At 39.1% G+C, this 21,289-nt stretch overlaps 1 protein-coding gene across 8 annotated transcripts in view; it reads right to left on the bottom strand.

Annotated features, from left to right (window-relative positions):
* The window catches only part of COBL (cordon-bleu WH2 repeat protein), a 163,245-nt gene that overhangs the window by 6,468 nt on the left and 135,488 nt on the right, over nt 1–21,289 (bottom strand). For 6 of the 8 annotated variants that reach the window (XM_074825297.1, XM_074825320.1, XM_074825339.1 and 3 more), the window contains 5 exons: nt 19,600–19,912; nt 6,595–6,698; nt 3,342–5,359; nt 2,593–2,712; nt 235–486 (listed from right to left, as the gene is read on the bottom strand). In XM_074825297.1, the coding sequence (XP_074681398.1) occupies nt 235–486; nt 2,593–2,712; nt 3,342–5,359; nt 6,595–6,698; nt 19,600–19,912 (2,807 nt within the window). The remainder of the gene's footprint in view (nt 1–234; nt 487–2,592; nt 2,713–3,341; nt 5,360–6,594; nt 6,699–19,599; nt 19,913–21,289) is intronic. The other 2 variants (XM_074825311.1, XM_074825302.1) reach the window with 2 other exon arrangements.

Raw genomic sequence — 21,289 nt, 5'->3', positions numbered from 1 at the left:
AAAAAAAAGTATTGACTATTCACATGGTTGCATATATGCACAGGCTGTTTTAGTCTTAATAATATGTCTTAATAGCTGTTGAGAGATTTGAAATACACTCCTGATCTTTGATTCAGATAGAGAAAACAGTGCATTTCTTCTGATGGAAGAAATATGTGGCTAGAACTGCTTATAAACTCAAAGCACAGCAGGCATAATTGTTTCATCCACAATAAAATATAAAAGTACATCTACCTTTTTCAATTTTGCTGCTCCAGCACCAGAGCGAATGGCCTCCATTAGGGCTTGCCTTGCCTCCCCAGGGTTACCTGTAGCCATGGCAGAGGATCTAGGAGCTGCTGCTGACAGCTGAGTGGGAGGTGGTGGTGGCGGCTGGGCAGGGGCAGGTGGGATACAAAGCTTCTCTTCCTGAGGGTCTTCTGCCTTCCGCAAGGACAGTTCTGCGTTCCTAAAGCTCTGCAGCTCTTTGGAGGCCAATGAGGAGATCTGCTCATGATGCAGTTGAAAGGAGGCGATTAATATCAGGCATGACTAAACTGTAATTATTTGACATTTGATGCACTTTCAGCACCCCAGTTTCACTTTGTTTGAATGATGTAAAACACATAGAACTTTTGTTTGCATATGGGATTGAACATCTGTTACTACTCACTCACATCACTCAGCTGGGCTATTACCAGCATCAAGGATTTGGCATTGACTCTGTCTCAGAAACTCAATCTTTATTTACTGTGAGCTCCAGCATCCTGTAACTCTTCTTGGCATGTAAGGTAAGAGAGAGAGTTGAACTTGGTATTCATTTGGGAACAACCACAAGGGTTTTGGAATCAGGAAGATGTATTAAGGCTGCAGTAGCCACCCAGGAATCTCATTACTTTTTGCACTCTGAGCTGCACAGAAATAATCTCAAATGACAGGGAAGCTCTTCTAGATCTGAGCTCTCAGACATGGCTTCACTGAAAAAAATGCTGTTAAACCTAAAGGTTCCAGCCATGCATAAAAAAAAAAAAAAAAATTGGACCAGGGAGAACTATGTGAAAACACTGAGAACAAAATTAATTGATTGCTCTTCCAAGTGTGTTTCTGTGGAATTTCTGAAACTAAAATTTCTGCACGTATTACCATCTTGGAAACTCATCCTACTTTAAACAAATGCAGGGAGAGGATGCAATCTTTCAGACTAAGCCAGCTTTTCCGTCAACTGTCTCAACAAATATTTTTGCTGTTAACAACATTACTAGTAATAATCATGATAAATTGTTAGTAATTACAATGCTTTGGCAATTATTAGGAAATTCAATATCATGTGCCAAGTGGGAGGTTTTCAAGCAGATGCATTAGCTTTCCTTTCTCAAAGAAACTGAGGCACAAGACTTCTCTAGTGAAATATGAAAGGATTCATCTCCCATCATTCAGAGAGCTCCTATATTCTATTCCTTCATGGTATGTACACACACACATAATATATGGGAATAATGTTATGCCAGATAAAACATGAACATTTGAGATAACATGAAAGGGACAGCCCTGTCATCATAGCACATCTATGTCTTGCCCTGTACACATACAAACATGGTACTTTAACTAGTACAGGTGAGATGGTGTGAAAAAGAAGTGTACAGTTTCCAGGCAACTTCCTTTAAAATGATGGCAAAAGCTTCACTGCTGGAGGAAAGTATTCCAAAAAGTCTCTGTGATAATACACCACCACTTCATTGTCAGAGCCTCTTTTACACAAATTTACATTTATTCCCAAGGAATGCAGAATGCAGTTAAGTACGTGTGAAGATGGCTGCTGCCTACCACGTTCTGCTCTCAGGCTCAGAGGAAGCTGTACCCTACCTGCAGCAAGGGCAGTAAGATATGTGAGGGATGAAGTAATTCCCTAACACAGGCAGGAGATTCTTTCTATCTAATGCCAGCTATCTGGATATGTGCTAATGGCCTGAGTCATTGCACAAGGGAAACGGGAACCTCCTTGCCAAATACACATCCTTGGTTGGATTAGTGAACTGAGTGAAAATTAAGGCTAGAACAATGCAGATTTAGGAATAAGAGATGCTTTAATGATTAGGTAAATCTTTCAGACAGAAGGAATCATCCTGCTGTGGTGAAAGCTGATGTTCCATCAACATCAATTACTTGCATACAACTTGCATGCACCAGCTCATGTTAACAGATGCATGAAAAAGCTCTAGTGAGTTTTCAGGTAACTGGGATTGGATGCACATGGTAGGTAAGGCAAAGGTATTAACCTAACTGCATGCTCCTGAAGTACAAAAAAACCCCACCTAAATGTGAAAATTATGAACATTTGATGTCTTCTTACACTCCCTGTAATTCATTTGGATTTCTATGTGCTTCTTTCTCAGCTAAGAGCACACCATTTGAAAGAATGCTAAATTTTATTCCAGAGGATAGGATTGGACCCGCTGTGCTATCTGTGTAAGTCAGATCTGGGCTTGTGTCATATTATTTCACTCTTTTCTCTTTGCAGCACACCGTTTAGTTTGTGGCATATCTGGGTTTATTCAAAACACCCAGTAGGAACAGACTGCACTTAAAGGATCACTTACCGTCTTGATTTCTTACCTTTTTCAGCTTTGAGGTGCCACTGTGGCCTCTAATTGCTGCTAGTAGGGCTGAGCGTTCATTCTCTGGCTCCGCATATGAAGGTTTCCTGTGACTGCCATTTAGTGCACTGTCTGAAACCTAGAATATGAAAAGAATAAACCTCACATTGTTATTAGATATTTACTTAGAGATAGCTTGGAAACGGTATTAAAAATATTTTTGGCACTTGTACCAGAATGCAAGCTATGGAGACTAATAACTCTGTTTTCTTTTGAGTTTGCTTTTACAACCCTTACTCACACTGAACTGTGAGGATATGTGTAGACAGTAATGCTGTACTTGCAGATGCAGTCTCATATCCCCTGAGCACGAAGTCAGTGGCAAACTAGTATCACCCAGTAATACAACATGCAGTTTTCCTTCCTTGCAGGTATTTACAAGTTTTCTTCATGCTGTGTGTTCCTGTTTTTACATAGCACACTGAAATGCAGGTTCAGCTCCTGGGCTAACCTCAGTTACCTCTCATTTATGCTGTGTCTCTGCACTCTCTGCCTCTTCTAGATAGTGCAGCAGCAATGGTGTTGCATAATATACAGGATGTGCAGAATAAGCAGTGGCTTGGTGGGTATTTTACCATTATAAATTTTTCAAATGCCTTGTGTACTCCCGGTCACCAGCAGCTGTATCAGTTATAAAACCTCTGGTGTCTGACAAGGTGAACAGAGGGCTCTGGAGTCTGAACAGGCTAAAAAAAGTCCCCATCTTACCTTTCTGAGTTTCTCCTTTCCCCCTCCTGTTTGAATGGCTTCCATTAGGGCACTGTGCAGTGATGTGTCTTTTGGAACTGGTTTTTGGACGACAGGTTTGAACTTCTTCTTTGGTCCAAAGATATTGGTCTGCACATTAATATCCAGTTCACTGATAGCATCAATATCTGAATCATCATGTTTCTCCTCCTGTTCTGACTCTGCGTTTGCTGCTGCACCATTTAGTTCGGGTGAAGCTTTAAGCGAACTAACTTGTACACAGTTAGCAGGAGGCCATTTAGTGACTCGTGAAGATGAGTTGAAAGAGGATGGGACTCCCTGGAAATCAGGAGACTTGAGAAATGGAGCTGAATTAATATGGGTCAAAGTCTCACATTTCTGGTCAAACAAAAGATGCATCTTTTTCTCTGCTATACTTTGTTTGCTGTTTAAACCATGATCATCTTCTGCACTGTTGTTATCCTTTGAAGAGGATTTAGTAAGTGGGACGCTGGCATTCTTTTTATAGAAACTCAGAGGAGTTGCTTGATTTGGTGCCCTGATGTTAACTACTTTGTTTTCCATGCCAGAATTATCACCAGGTATAAACCTGTGGGGTGCTTTCTGGCTGCAAGTAAAAATACCTGAAAATGTTTCTCTTGTTTCTGCTGATTCTGTTTCCACAGGGCTACATTTGGCCATAATAATACATCTTTTTGGTGAAACTTCTGCTTCAGTTTTAACCTCTCCTGCCCCTTGCTTATTTTCATCTTTCTCAAGATATTCCATTGAGTCAGGCTTAAAGGTAGTTACGCTGATGTGTCTTGCAATGGCAGAGGCAACATATTGACTTGAAGTTCTCCTATGTGGCTTTACAAATGGAAGCTCCAGCTTGTCCTTAATGGTTGGGGCCACTAATGGTGTTACCTGAGACTGTGTAACTGGAAGAGGTGGTTTGGTCCTTTCATTCTCAGACTGTCTTTCAGCTACCTGGGTAGTAACAGTTTGTGGTGCTACAGGTTTTGGAGCTGCAAGACAGACATGTTTGTGTTCATGTTTTATAGTAAAGGGCTTAGAGTTTGCGGTGACTGCTGACTTTTTAGGAAGATGCTCAGCAGAGTCATCACTTTGCTTTTCCATAGAACTTGACCTCCAGAAAGCCTTCACTTTCCCAAGATGAATTTCCTCACTTTCATCAGTAGAGGTACTTGGTATGGGCTTACTGACACCAGTGTTTGGACCTATAAGGTTGCCTAGTTCATCTATCTTAATGGCACCAGTGGAGAGTGAAACTCCTCTATCGAAATGTTTTACTTCAGGTTTGGGAGGGACAACTTTAAAGGTTGTCAAACCCATTTTAGGTTCATAGTTTGTTCCTGAATTCTGGGCACGATGACACCATGTGGGTGTTGATGGGACTTCTGCTTCAATTTTTTTTGCTGGTGGCCATTTGATTTCTAATTCTGATTTACTTTTTTTCAGAGATCTTTCCCTGTTACTACAGTCATTAAGTGGATTCATCTTCTCTTTTGCTGTACCGATTTCAGCTGTGGCCTTGGAGTGAGATGGAGTCAGCTTAGATTTACACTCCTCAGACTTCACACCATGTCTGGGGGGAGGGTCCAGTCTTAAATTCTTTTCACTTCTTCTTTCAAAGGAGGATGTGAGAGATTCAAACATATCTCTCCTCTGTTCCACAGGCAAGTGACTGAATTCATTTTCAGATGGTTGCTGATATATTAGGTCCTTGGATATGCATACAGCTCCACCATCTGTGTGTCCCTTATCAAAGGAACCTGCATTGTTGTTTTTATTTGTAAAGTTTCCTGTATTAACAGAGTCAGCTGAGATATTTTGTGAAACCCTTGTCTCTGTCTCTTGATTTCCAGCTGAGTTAGAGGTGTTAACTTCTGGAATATCATCTATGACTGTTACTGGAACAGAAGTGGTAACATCTTGGGCAGCCTCAACTTTTCTTATATGTGGGCTCAACACTTCATTGATGTACTCGGAGTCAGAGTTACTTATACCATCCACTGCTGCAAAATACACATACAACATTATATATAGGCAGTATTTGGGCAATATGACTTTAAATTACACAAACAGCCAGTACAAGCTTAAGCGGATCAGATATTTTAGTTACACGAAAACTATCAGGAATATATTTATGTCTGTATTACAAAAAAGGAGAGATCTGGGTCCTTTTTATTGTCTGGTTGCTGATTAGGATCAGCCAAATATTCCTGCAGTCCTCCTGCTTCAGCCAGTGGGAAACACACAAATGCAGCTGAAAGCAGAATTTAATCTATTGTTCATACTTTATCTTTGACTAACTTCTCTCAGTGATAAACATTTCACCACATGACTCCAAAGGAGAAACATTTCTGAGAAACAGCAAACAACTCCAAATTATGTTTCCCAGACCTGGTAAGTAATAACAGCCCAGCTGAAGGATTTCCTTGAGCAAGCAAACAAAGAAACAGTACTTGTATTTTTTCTCCATTCTTCTCACCCTTCATTACCAGTGACTCCAGAAGCCTCACTGTGCAAGAAACTTAACTCTTGTCTCAACTTTGCTGGTATAAATCAAGGGTTACAACACAGAAGCTAAGAACTTGCAGTGTTAGACAACTCACAGAAATTAAATCAAATCCACTGCAGAAGTACCGAAATAAAGATGGGAAGTTTTAAAAAACTATTCAACATCATTTGGTGACAAACTATTTATAGAGAAATATTTTTATTCAGAGTAGGAAAAAGAGGAGCACAAAATGACATTTTATCTCTTCCCACTGTTTCTTTTCATGTTTTTCAATTTTTAACTTTAAAATACGTCTGCTAACACAGAGAAGGCATTGGGTATAAAAATGTCCCCCCCTTCTCCACTTCATTATGATAAAACACAAAACAGAGGCACTGTTCATTAAACACAGAGCTAAATTCACAACTGATTTAGCTTCACTAAAGTCAATGAAATTATACCAAATTTGGCCCATAAACTGCTGTTCATCTCTTTTTGGTAGCAGACACCAAAATACAGTAACAATCTGATAAGCAGCTTGAAAAATATTCAGTGCGAGCCTATAAAGAGAGGCTGTCCTATAAGCAAAGGGAGAGCAGCCACTTTGGATGAACCATATTCTGCCTCAGACCTGTGAGTTGTTCCCAGTGATCTTAGTGAGAAATGTGCAGATGTTTAAGTACAGCTCGACTCTGCGTCTCCTGGCTATGCCTCTCTCTTTTGTACTTCAGAGGTAACACACTTCCCTACCTTCTAAATCTTCATCCAGGCCAGCCAAAGTCTGCTGGAGTCGTGCACCAATGAATATATCCTCATTCTCACGCTTAGCCGAAGCCATTTCTTCATCTCTCCTGCTAAGTGAAAGAGGAGAAAAAGGTTGGGTCTCCCCATTTTTTTGCTTTGCACAGTTGCTCTGAAATACACTGTCATTTCAGGCCCTTTGGTTCCACTGGGGTTCTGAAACTCATTCCCCAAAATATGAAAAATATGCCACCTTAGAGACACACACCGCCATAATGACACATCCACATCTAGGAAGGATCTCTGTGATGCCTGAGCATACTCAGTGTACTCATGATCAAAAGATTAGGATTAATAAAGCCTGTTGCAAAGAAATGGGCCGGCTTCGCTGTGAAGTACGCATTTCAGCTGGGCTGCAGAAAAGCAGCATATGCCAAGGCAAAGGTTTTGCATACCCATACAATTTTAAAGCAGACCACTAGCCATCCTATGCATCCACTGTGCCAATATATCTGCAACTTAATTAAATAAAAATTACATGGTAATGAAAAATAAATACAGTGAAGTACTGTTAGACAATCACTCTGTATCCTGAGGGGCGGGAGGGGAGGAGGAAAGAGAAACTAATCCCTTGAGAGCTGTTCCAAATGAAACATATCAAGGGGCCTGATTTTGCCAGAAAATAATTCTATGGGTTTTGATGAAGTTGTACAATGATCTAAACCAAGTCTGAAATCAGAATGAGTGCCAAGTGTTGTCTTGGCTTATTAAAAGAAAAAAAAAGAAAAAGAAGATGTAGCTAAGAAAAATCCTAACAAAAATTAACTAAAATTAAAAAAAATACATATGGCAGCCTGTTACACAACAGACCTCCTGTTTCCTAGGAAGAAAAATCTTGACCAGCAGAGCTTTTCTGTCTAAATCATTGAAGTTAAGATTTCATATTGGGCAGTTCATTTTTTCCAGCTACCTGTTCCTCACCTAAATTTAAAACATTGTCGTCTGTGACACTGTATCTAAGTTTCGCCCTTGTGATTAGCCTATTGAAAAATAATTTTCCATTCTAGCCACACTTAAACTAACTCTGGTCAGGTGAAGCAAATTTGCCCTTTTCAAGATCAAACCCTTAATAGCACAGATACAGTAACAGATGACATTTTTTTTGGTGGTTTACCAAATACTACCTGAAAAATGCTATTCTTCTGCTGCCCTTTAAAATAGTAATCTGAATAAAAATTCAGGGATGTTTCCTGACATCGATTTAAATTATGTCTAACAATGTAGCTTCCTTTTTTGCTATTTCATTGTTTGATTTTTTCCCTTGATCATACCAGGAACAACTGAAAGCACATGTTGAAGCATCAGGTTTTTATTTTATTTTATTATTTTATTTTATTTTATTTTATTTTATTTTATTTTATTTTATTTTATTTTATTTTATTTTATTTTATTTTATTTTATTTTATTTTATTTTATTTTATTTTATTTTATTTTTTATTTATTTAGCATTCACCTCTCTTTATATCTTCTGTAATGGTCCTGGAGCCCGATTCATCTACTTGCACCTAAACTGCCTTGCACTTATAAAGCTGAGTTCACGTATGTGGGATCAATGAAAACAGCAAAACATACCCACAAAGAAGGCTTCCAAAACTTTTCTCACATACACATCCTTGTTGATCTGAACATACAGATGGGATGGATTCAAGATGGCAAGGCTATATATGTGCCTAAGTGGTTTCCTAAACCGAAATCTAAGACAGAAATCTGTATTGGTTGTTTAAATACAGAAGAAGTGACACAGTGCTCTGTGACTGGAATACAATTTTTTCCAACATTTGCCACTGGCCTGAGCTTTGACAGGCCCTGAACATCCCCAGAAGTCAATGTGAACTGATGATGCTCAGGCTCAGCCCCTACACTGCAAGAGTCATGGTAAACTGAGTTTTCCCCCGACGGATTAAGAGAAAGGTGGCACAAATCAGTCTAAGTCTCCAGCAGAGGCAACTGGTGTTGTAAGACTGCAGTCCTACTGTACCCTGAAGCGTGCATGCACACGCGTGCACACACAGACACACACATCAGTGAGATTACTCATCTGAGCAATCTGACAAAAGATTTCAATTTACTGCAGCATTCAGATTGGGAGAGAAGACTGGCAAATAAAACTCTCAACTTGAAGGTGGCAGAAAGAATGAACTGTCTGAATTGCACATTTTTTTTGCGGTGGAAAGTTTTATAAAATTAATAAAAAATACTTGCTCTCCTTTGAGTGCATTTTAAAACAGTTTATTTGCAAACTCAAAGAGAGCATTTTCAATGGAAGAATCATTCAAACTGTGCACCAGCTAAGCAACAGGTCTATCCAGCATGGAAGGCAAATATTGCTTTCTTCTTTACAAAGCTGGTTTTGTGGGATAGTTGTACACAGCTGGAAGCAAATTAGTGACACAAGTTGAGAGACTCTTTCTTCAAGCTGCTGTGTTTTGGTTTTGTTGTTTTCAAAACCTTGGAAGAAAAATGTGTAAACCCATATCTATCAGAGAATGAAGGCCATGCCAGCTCACCACCTTTTTGGTACCTGATCATATCTTTCTGTCTATGGCCTGACTGTTCTATAATATAGCCAAAATCTGTATTACTAAGGTTGTCTGTGCTGGGCTTTCTCCAGGAAATAATAGGAACTATTGGCTTGAAAATTTTATGGGCAATTTACCTAGGGAAACATATTTGGGACTGGAACAGGGATTTTGGGGCTCCGAACATGCAGTGTAGGTCCATTGCACTGTCCAGCTCTTTTCTCATGTCAATCATTGGGAATCTTCCAATGACTCCTTATAGCAAAATTATCTTCTCCTTGATGGGCACAACAATCAGCAGAGGTCTCTTTCATTATCCTCTGTGCACTTATGCAGTGACTATACATAATTTGCCTCTCAATCTCTGCTTCAATCTCCTTATCTAGACAACTGGGATAATAATATCCAATTCACAGGATTTTTCTGAAGGAAAGTGAACAATGCAGTAAAAATGAAAGAATTCTTATTTGCTCTTACAGAGGGAGCTTCAGAAAAAGCAGTTCTTTTCTTTTGCATTTCCAAATTCCTGAAAGAGCTATTGTTCAATTCATCTCCAAACTCACCTACAAAGCAAGCCAGAAGGTATAGATTAATCACAGGGCTTTTCTTAAAATTCGTAGCATTCGGAATTTAAAATGTGATACGTGTTTTGTGAGGCGAAGGTCTGGTAGTTTCCAGTAGCTCACATGATTTATAAATATGCCTAAGAAGACTCTTTCTCACAACAGTATATGGGAAAGGAAAACAAAAGAACCTCTAATTTTTTTTTTTCATAGCCTTCTTCCCTTCTAACCCTATACACTTTTCTTTTGTTGACAGCTCTGTTTTGGCCATACTCCAAGAAAAATATGACTTATTCCGATACCATGTTTTACATTCTGGATAAACATTACCAGTGGTATTTTCTCACACACACTTTTTTTGACTTAGGGAAGAACTTGATAACCTTTACGTTGCCTTTTTGGTAAACGTAAGGCACTAAAAATGCAGCACTGGTGCGCATTTAGTCCAAGCTCAAAATGGCAAACGTGCACGATTCCTGGAAGCCTGCGCACTTATTACTTATGTAGATTACCAGAGATTTGTGCAAGAACACAGAACGGAGCAAAGTGACTACTAAACTACAGCCTTTAGTGTTCCACTGAGCTCAGGCTACAATGCATAATTACTCCTCAGCAGTCATTTGCGCAGTTGGAGACAAACATGAAACTTAGAGCAGCATTTCATCAAATTAGTGCCATGGGAGACAGACATTTATGAGCAAGTTTACATTGTAAGAAAGAGAGAAAATTCTCCAATAAACCTAGCTAGAAATGCTGCATTAAAAAGAAACACAAACCAGTGATAAGACAATGCATTTGCACTGACAGAAGCTGCCATTTTGTAATAGTTAGAGCCTCTTTACATGGCAGTCTGCATGTGATAAAACTGACCCAAGTCTCCTTCAGCACTTTGCAGAAGTTCTGGTGAGCCTCATGTATGGTACCAGAGGTAAAGACCACAACTCCCACCGTAACTGTTTGATTACAACACAAACCTATGTAAACTGCAGAGAAAGGACTGAGGAAGAGATTCAGTTATCTAAACTTGGGCACTTGGTGCCATTTGCAATACTGTAGGATATTCAAAACATCTGTCTGGGGCCAGTAGACATAATACAGAAGATAGAGAGACCCATGTCCTGATGGAATAGCAGCAGGCAAGAAGACACAGCCGTAGACATCTCTCAGGTTAATTAACATGACCTGAAAGTCTCACTCATTTTGCTCTATGTTTGCTGTATCAAAAGACTTGAGAACATGGCTCCTGTGAATTTGTTACTAGCTGGGGAGGGAAGACAGAGCCATTGTAAATAACAGAGTCAAATCCAGACAGACACACCATGCAGTAGCACACACAGGGACGTAGCGACTTCTACGAGGCAGCTCAATGGACAAGAGCATTCAACTTCTCACATGTGTCTTAGGCAGCTAACAGGGACTGACCGACATGGAAATGTGATACAGTTACTCCAGACTGGGCTTTGGAGCATCTGGGCTCCTTTCCCAGCTCTAATAGTCTTCTCAGTCTGATACTGGGGAATTACATTAATCAGTGTGTATGTATCCAAATTTGTCCTCTTCAAAATGCATTCACAATATTATTCTCTTACACATATGCTGGAAAGAGAAATGCTTCTACCTTGGGTATATATCAAGGTGCATGTTAAAGAAGAGATGAATTTAATTTGTAGAAAGTATGGCTGAAGCTTTTTTGAATACAACTTTCTATTCACAGAATCATCTAGGTCGGAAAGGACCTTGAAGAACATCCAGTCCAACCGTTAACCTAGCACTGACAGTTCCCAACTACACCAGATCCCTCAGCGCTATGTCGACCCTACTCTTAAACACCTCCAGGGATGGGGACTCTACCACTTCCCTGGGCAGCCCATTCCAACACCTAACAACCCGTTCTGTAAAGAAATGCTTCCTAATATCTAGTCTAAACCTTCCCTGGTGCAACTTGAGGCCATTCCCTCTTGTCTTATTACTCATTACTTGGTTAAAGAGACTCATCCCCAACTCTCTGCCACCTCCTTTCCGGTAGTTGTAGAGGGCAATGAGTTCAATCATGCCAGAAAGATGGCATTAAATAAACTCAGTGTGTTTCTATATTTGTTTTTGTGAGTGATGCAGCAAAGTACTCTTCAAAAGTGGAGGTAACTATTTTCCAGATTAACCAAAAGTTTACAAAATTTTAGGGACCATTCTTCCATTCTTCGCATTTCTTAGACTAGATGAATTTTTTCTATTTCCTTCCGAGGAATGAATATAACAGCAGCAGGAAAGCAGCTGGTGTAAGTGGTGGAATTTCTGGTCACCTAAGCTATGACCTGATCAGCAATATTTTCCATTTCTGCTGCCTCCTGTGAATCTGAGCATAAAGTTTTAATGTTCAAATGACCAAATCCTGTTAAAATGCAAAATTTGTAGACTGAACAACCAACTTAGGACTGATTAGATAGCAAAGTCATCACTTGTCTTTGATGCAAGATTTCTGAAAGTGGCAACTAGGAAAAGGAAAAAGCATATGGTCATATTCTGTTGAATGTCAGATAACCTTGCTTTTTATGTTCTTCAATAAGCGATAGAAAAATGCCGCACATACTTTTTTAGAGCAAGGTACAGGTATAATTTCCATTCCATGTTTTTTAGTTTGTGTTCTGTTTCTAGTTCTGTGACTGCATCAAACTTACAAACATCTTTAAACTGCATTTACATCTGTGCTGAATAAAAATCTTCAGAGATTGAATTAAACTATTTTCCAATCCTAGAATACACAGGTCCAGTAGTGCCTTCAGCTATAACACCACCTACTTAAAAATAAGAACTTGCAAGTATAGATGAGGAGGAAAACGAAGTAATTCTTCAGCATCAGCTGGGTTTATGGTCCTTTTGCAGTCCTCCTCCATGGCTACTGGTCAAAAATTGAAACAGAAAGCAAATGAAAACACTTTTGCTTAGTATCATTTTGTGTTTTAATGCTAGAAATCTCTAAGCTTGTTACATACCAGAGTGATTTAAGTTTCAGAGTCCCCTGACATATATTGGTTCCAGGGTCCTGTACATAAGCAGCAGCTTGTAGTTGCTATACAGCTGGAAGCATGCCCCTGCTCCCCCTCCTCACATGGGCCTCTGGCAACAGCTTCTCAACAGGAAAGCCCGCAGGCAGACAGAATTGCCAGAAATAGTCAGGAAAGTGGACTAGCATGATTTAAATCTTAATATAGCCACATCACCTGTGCAATACAACATTGCAAGTTAAAAGATGGCACAGTGAGGTTGAATAACCTCTTGCTTTACACAGAAAAATGAGAAACAGAGCAAGGACCAGAGCTTTTCCCTCCTGGAAGCCAGCACTACACCTTTAGCAACCAAAGCAACATGTAAAATATTCTACAGCTCCAAAGAATACGGCATTTTTCCAGTGGATGAGAAAGGCTAATCTGGATTCTTGCTCTATAATGACTGTGAGTATCTATTACTTAACCATAATATCATTAGTATCTTCCCTCCATGGAGATATGCCAGCAAAAAAGTGCATGAGAGTATCCAAATTTAAAGAGTCTTCTGGAACAAGGGGAAAGGGAAAGCCAGAGATAAGGAAGGAAATTAGCAAAACTATGTAAGAAGCAGAGGCTTGCAAATCTGTCAGACATCTGGGTCTTAATTAAGTAATTTTTCATCCCTGAAGTTCTCCCTGTCACTTTAACCCTTTCTCTACATTCCTCCCACTTAAAATTACATTTCTGTTTTCCAAAAAGTAAAATACGTGCCTACCCAGCTAAAATAAAACATATCCTATAGAGAAATAACAGAATAAAACTTTCCCATATTTCTCAGAGGTAGTTACAAATGACATGTAATTATATAGAATGTGTTTGTGCACAGAGGTATATCTACTGCACACATACACTGCTATTTTTCATTACAGATTTTCTCTTTCCTTTCTGCCTGTCTTCTGCCACTCACTATTGTACTTTTTTTTCCTCTGACCAGCTTCATTGCTGAATTGTCTCCAGCTACCAACTTCTCTTTCCCTCCTGTTCTTCCCAAGTGGAATACAAAACCTTGTAACATTTGAATTTGAATGAGCTGAAAATTAAGCAGAACAAGTTCACCCACCCCTATTCTTTCAAGCTTTTGTTTTAAAACAACTCATCAAAACCTTAACAGTTTCCTAGAAAACAGTGAGTATTTCTCAGGTTGGTAACCACAAAGACTCCTCTCCTCACCGTAGCTCCAACTACCCCAACCACAGTCAAAGGTAACAAATTCTTCCAAGAGAAGGGGAGGAAATGGGATTATCCCTGTCCAGACCCACAGCATGAATTGATCTCAGGAGGGTTCCCCCACCCCCACCCTATGCCCTCCACTAGCTGTACGTGAAAAAATATTCCTCTCTCATGGCTACTGAAACTCACGGGAAGGGAAAATTCCTTTTAGACCTTTGAAAGGTATTTTATCTTTTTGTTACAGACAAGTCTGTATTTATTTAGCTTTATAACTGCCAAGTTCCCTTTACATTTTAAAATACTTTTATAAATATTTTAATACATTTAAAACTTTATCAAAATTATAAAAAACCTTTTGTTTTTTAAAGTGTTTTTCCTGCTCTGAGAGAGGCTGGTGGAACCACTCACTCTTAAGATCCCTTTAAAAACCCCCTGATTTCAATTGCTGATAACCTTGAGAAATTATACTTCTTTGCTAGGCGGCAGTCCAAATGCAACAATTTATATCATGCCCATGATCATTCTGTTATTTTATTTCAGCCAAAATGGTTAAATGTCTCCCAAGAACAGAGTTTGGAGGAAAACAAAAGCTGCATTCTGATACATGAAATGCTATTTAATGTTCAGTCCTCTGAAAAAAGAGTTCCTGTCTGGTCTAACTGGTCGCTAGTCTGCCTTGACTCTGCACATCAGGTCTCCTTCTCTAAAATAGGGTAGTGCCACCTTTTAATCTCATGTGAGTACTGTGCAGAGAAATGAATTAAAGTCTTCATGGCACATGGATACTAGTGTGATGAGTAAGATAAAAACAGCAAATGGAAATTAAATAGTCCTGTCTCCAGAAGAGAACTTGAACTGAGAGTGAATGGTGGTATACCTGCTTTATTAATTGAGCTCTGAAACTTAGGAAGAAAATTAAATAAAACACAGTATGATCACTTTAACTAGAGGCTTTATCATACTGCACAAAAGGTGGAGAATTAAGGTTAAAGGTGGGAATCTAAGGTTACACAGACAGCCTTAGTATTAATGTTACCTGACTTTAAGCGCGTGACCTAGCATCCCTAATAATATTATTTTAACATAATTTTTAATGTGTAATTATTTATAAAGCTCCAGACAGTAGGTGTGCATGATGCTTTATAGGCATATAAAATTGTCTGATCCCTGCCCCTAGGAGCTTGCGTGATGACACCACACAAGGGATGGGAAAGGAGGGGGTATGGGAGGACAGAGTTGCAACACTGTGAGATCATGAGATGTACTTACTGCTACATAAGCAACATTTCAGCTTCTCTGTGGTTTTCTTGTTACTCATTTAACACTATATATTAAAATTTGGTGAACAGATACATAGCACAAAGAAATCAACTGTAAGGAAGGATATGAAGAAAGAGAACTATGTAGTACAGTGTTCAGAGTCAGCAGTTAATATTAAAAAATTCACAGCCAAATGTTGCATGTAGTCAATTATTTATATGGGGTTAGCCCTTGGCACCTCCAGCTGAGGTTTGGATTCTGCTCCACCAGGCACTGTGCAAACATATCATGAGATATGATAGCTCCGTTATGGTTTTTACCGTAAAAAAACAGTCAGTAGCTGAAGGGAGTATCAGAGGTGGAGAGACAAAGATGGTTTAACAGGTTAGAAGCAGAGCCAAGGGTAGAATTAGAGTGTTTTGACACTTGATTTGATATTCTACATGCTAATTAATATGTGTATTTGGATAAGATTGCTTGAACAAGAATCCCAAAACAAAACAAAAAACAAACCAGAGTGCACTTGCAAGTTTCTCCCATGTACTGGAAAACAAAACCATGGAGGAAAGACCCTAGCTTGGAAACCCTGGAATCCAGGGACCTTCTTTTAGAAATTTCTGTTTCTGTGCTCTGGGAGCTGAATGAGATTTGAGCTCTGCTGTGGTTGTCATTTCTGTGCATGCAAAGCCTGTGGTACATGCCATTTCTGACCCACAATACTATTATGCTGCTATATGCAGACAAACCTATTGCATGTTGAAGACTGTACCCTTAAATGCTCACAACTTTCCTTGATTTCAGCAGCAGATGAGGTGCAGATCCTGCTGCGATATTCTAATGCTATCAGGCATTTCAGCTACACAGAGACCACCCAGGTCACTCAGTAAACAATTCCAGAAACTCTAAGAAAAATGTATTTAAAACTAAACATACAATTAACCAAAGTAAGCAACATGGCAAAATACTCTTGATCTCTTAGAGCACAGGCTAAGCCTCTGGACCACACCTCGGTAAGAACTATGGACTTGATTCTACTCTTCACTGCAGTTCTTCACAGTGCTTATGCAAAATACCACTTGGATTTTCTTTATAGTCCTTCACACTCTAAATATAATTTGCTTCCACTTTAAGGGTACTTTTCACAGCCCACAGAGTACAAAATGATTTCAGTATACAGCATCATAAATTTTTAGGAATTAGTTATTTCACTGGGTGAAAAGCCTAAGTTTTAGTCAGCTTTGCAATTTAAAATGACAAGCTAAATATTTCCATTTTTCTTATTAAACTTTTTTTCCCAAGCCTCAGCCAAATTAGTCACTAAATAAAATTTCTGCTTCAGTGGAGCTCAGACTCAAGAAGGACTCCACTGCTGCTAACCACTGTACTTTATAGCAGCGACATGTTCTCCCAATTTCTTTGTTCTGATCTTCCTTTTAGAATTGAGTTAGGTCTTTGGACACTGACTAGAAGAAGATAGAAAGCAATGAATAAACTCCATGTAAAATTTTTCTTTAAGTATTGTAGCTTATGAAAGATATTTAAAACTCTGTATAGCTTGGTATCAATTATTCACATGAACTGCACTTTGACTTGTCTGGGAATTTAGGAGGCTGGTTTGGTCCTGAAAGTAGCCCATTCATCACAAGAACTACACACAATCTCAGAGCTCCCAACAGATTTTATTAGTGGGGTGGCAGCTGTTCTGACAGTGGAAGTTGAAACTGATGTTCTCCAAATTTGGCTGTACTCAAAATTGTACTCAGAATTGATTTACATCCCACTAAAACAAGAATTTCACACAAACAGGTTTAAAAAACCTCCTTATTTTTTTCCTTCCCTCTACACTTAGGAAGTGGCTTCTGAAAACTTAGCAAGTTGACCTCAAAAGGATTTAGATGAGCACAATTTTCAAAGCTGGTTTGTTTACAAACATAGGTTAGGAGGCGAATTGCATTTACCTTCAAATATTACTGGCACATTCAGAGCATAAAAGTCTAAGAGATATTACTATCAGTATCGCTGCTGTGGCAATATAAGTGGTTGCTGACATAAGATTAAAATAAATCACGAATGTTAAGTTTCTGCTATACCCTAAAGTTGATCTGAAGCAATTTTGCTGTCCCAGACCCCTAAAAGTAAATAGAATTTATGAAAAATAATTGCACTCCCCAAACAACAATAAACATCTCCTATTTCAGTCTAAACCCACTCCTTTAAAATTATGGAAATATTAGATAAATACAGAATATTTAGCATGATAAAATTACAGAAAAGATTAAGTTGGAAGTCTAGCCCAACCTCCTGCTCCAAACAGAGCTAGTCTAAAAGCCAGACCAGGCTGCCCAAGGCTTTGCCTGGGTGACTTCTGAGAACCTCCAGGCATGCAGATTCTTACACCTTTCTGATCAACCTCTTCCACTGCTTAACTGCTCCTGTTTAGAGGAATTTACTCCTTATATTCTATTTTTATTTCCTTTACAGCAGCTGGTGATGGTTGTCTCCTGTCCCCTTTTTGTTTAGGGAAAGACTGCAATCAGGCCCCTCCTTATCCACTTTGCTTTTGCAAGGTGAATCCAGTTGCTTCCTCTCACCCTCATACCTTGTGTGCTCCAGTACCCCAGCCCTCACAGTGGCTCTGCTCTGGACTCTCTCCAGTTTGCCAATCTCTCTCTTGAACTGGGGGCCCAAGACTGGGCACAGTACTACAGCACTGGCCTCACAGCAGCTGACTTCCCTGATTGCGATGGGCAGTACACCACACTATCCTTCCAGCTTCCACTCCTTTGGCTCAGCAAGACCCCCTGAGCAGCAGTCTTGCCAGACAGTGTGTGAAATGTCCTGCTGTCTCTTCTACATGCATTCTTTCCAACTATTAAAAATTTTGTGTGTTTGTGTGGTAAAGGTAAACTAAATGGGTTTTTTATGACTAAAAAACCCAGAAAAAGTCTAAAATATTTTGTGCTTATTAGTATTGTTCTTACAGGGCTTTGCTTTGATGTCTTAGCTCAGCATTATGGTAGATTCTTCCCCCCGCACCGACTCAATGTGCATATGTGTTTTCCTAACCAGTTTACTTCCTGCATTTTGAAAAAAGTTGGGATTGCTTAGCTATCTTACAAGGCCAAATCTGATTCTGCTGAAATTAATGAGTTGCTCTTTTGGATCAGGTCTGGAATGTTAATCACAGTTACTATACTAGCCTATCTAATCCTCCAAACAGAAACTGTATCAGGACCTAAGAAACTGTAAAAGGACAAATCACGAGAAAAATGTATTGTTGAGCAAGTATCTAAGTGAGGTTTGATCTTGTCCCCATTGATACTGATGGATAAAGAAAAGCCCTGAGATCATTCCAATAGGTTAAATACTGACTTTGGCCTAATTTATCCATAATTTATCGCCCACTGCATGATCCAAGATGAAGTTCTCCTTCAGAAATGTGTGGAAGGAAATAACTAGGTCATGATACATGCTCTTATGAAGGGACTACAGATTAGCAGCTGAATGGAGAGAGACCAGAAAGCACAGACTTTGTGTCAACTGAGAATTCAGAGGAATTTCTGGCTCGTGTCCCATGACTCTGTAGCATCACACAGAGCGAATCCCTGTCAGTATTACCAGGCCACCCTCCTTGCTGGAGGCACAGCTTCCTATTTGGCCAGTTTGTATTTGCAAAGTCCTATAAATTTTGGGTTCCCTTTGCGGCCCTACCACCGACTGTGTGAGTTTTGGCAAACAAACAGTGTCAGAGTCACTTGTGCTTGAAGGCAGTTTCTAGTTAAATTCCAGGTTCTCGGATTTTCTTGCGAAAAAGGCAGGAAAATGTTTGTTTATGAAAAAAAAAAAGAAAAAAAAGGAAATATGCTGAAAAAAAACCCCCAAGGTATAACGCCAGTGGAGGTTAGCATTAGGTGAACATATATATGCATGCACACACCCACAAACCAATCCCCAAAGTTTACTGAATTCTTTTCCACCTTGCTTTCAGTGGCTTGATTTTTTCCATTTTATGAATTTTCCATTTTATGACCTGCACATCATTTTTCTAGATCAATACATAGTCACATTTTAAGCACTTCATATGCTATCAGAACTACAAAATAAACCAAACTGTAACAAAATTATTTTAGACTTCTTGGAGAAATCAACTCAGAAGGGCAGCGGTCTTCTGCAAGAAATGCAACTACAAGTTCAAACAGAAAAGTGACCTTTGCCTGTTGCTACAAGTATGTCACTGGAGGGGATTTGGCAGTGAGCTTTTCACTGGGAGGAGTCACTTGGCATTGGTACTGGTTTATGAAAGAGCAGAAGAAAGTAGAAGTTGGTTTTCTTAAATGATTCCCTACAAGGAGGACAAGCAAGATATTTTCCAAGAGCTAGCTGCAAATAAACTTTTACCTCTGCTGAGCGCTGTCAGATCCCATGCTATCGCAGTAGAAGTTCTTTACAAGGCACATCTCTGTGCCATACATCGCATGCGCCTCAGCTGAGTCCATGTAGCCATTGACAAGCTTGGTGTCTCTCAACTTCATACTGTCATTTTGTGAATCCAAAGATACAATGTCAGATGGAGAGCTCACAACACCTGAGTCTTCTGTGGTGTCCTCAGATGCAAAACAGCTGCTTTCTGATGCTGTTTCTTCCACCTCTGATAACTCCAGAACTGCGTCATCCACTACATAAACATTATCATGTGCAGGCAGCAGGCTCTCTAAATGAAATATAGCAAGGAAAGTTAGCTGAAAGTCACCAGCACATAAACGCAGACAGCTATTCCTCTGTAACTGGAAAAAAACCACATGTAATACATTAGAAATAGTAGGATGAAGTTCAGTATTTGTATATAGGATAAAGATGATTTGAAAAGTGACAAAACTTTTGCCCCTCTTTGCTTTTAGAAAAGTGGTTTGCTATGTCTGTTCTGCAGAGTTTGGGTTTAATAACTTTCATAGCAAATCTGTTTCCTTACTTCTAAGAAGAAACAACTTTCCAGTGACAGTTTCTTGGGGAATTAGACTGAAGTTTAAACGATGTGGTGCAAGAAATCACTCCTGTTATTGCTTCTGACAACATAATCTCATTACTCCTCTTCTATGCTGCCAAACAGTTCATGACATTTCCAGTAAGAAGTCTACACACAGGTAAAAATAGGCAGCATTTCCCAGTCAGGACACTGAACTGGTAAACTAGATCTACTGCTGGTCCACTGGGTGTCACTTTATTTTACCACTTTTCAACTTCGTAGGTGTTAAGTAGGAGAACAACAATTGTCTCTTTTTCAAAGCGTACAAAATCTACTAAAAAGTGTTCAGAAAAGTAGACATTACCATGCTTAAAAGCAGAACCTTTTCCAACATTTAGACATGTACAAAGGAGATCAAGGGATATGCCCTTTGCATGTTTAACTCTATTAGAAGTTGCAGATTTTGAGAGATTAGACACAGTACAATTTTTCATACTCTGTTTTAGTTTGGTTCCTATGAGGTACTCAGGTCTTCTTTTGTTCTGTTTTTTTTTTTTTTTTTTTTTTTTGTGAAAAATAGAATTTTGTTATTTCCCTTAAGAAATGTACAACTCTAGACTCCATCCTGCAATTACGCCATTAAAGAGGAACTCCCAACAAGGTCAATAATTTCAACAACTGAAATTATTGAGTGCCTAAAGACAGAATCAAGCCCAAACACACTCCTTTTGATCAAAAGGAATCAATAAAGACTAATCTAAATGTTTAATTTGGAGTTATAAGTGTGCTCCATTCTCTTCTTCAACCTCAGTAAGCAAAAGGAAGATTAAACAACAGTTTATGGTTTGATCCTGCAGACACTTGTGGTACATGTTAATTATATGAGAAGTCCCAGGTCTACAAGCATGACTAAGATTAAACATACACTTCACTGTTTTTTAGGGTCAGAATCTACAACTTTTTGAAGCATAGATGAAGCTACAGCTCAATAAAACGATCAACAGAAAGAAATACTTTTGTATTATGTGGTATACACAGAAGTATTTTCTTTAAGTCATAGAACTGAAAACAACTTTGTCAAAAAATGTCATAGAAATAATTTTGTAAGGTTGTATCTTAGCAGTG

Source organism: Strix aluco, chromosome 1, assembly GCF_031877795.1.
Source record: "Strix aluco isolate bStrAlu1 chromosome 1, bStrAlu1.hap1, whole genome shotgun sequence".
In the NCBI taxonomy this organism is placed as follows: domain Eukaryota; kingdom Metazoa; phylum Chordata; class Aves; order Strigiformes; family Strigidae; genus Strix; species Strix aluco.
The sequence above is the reverse complement of the archived record's forward strand: the minus strand, read 5'-3'. Positions and strand labels throughout refer to the sequence as shown.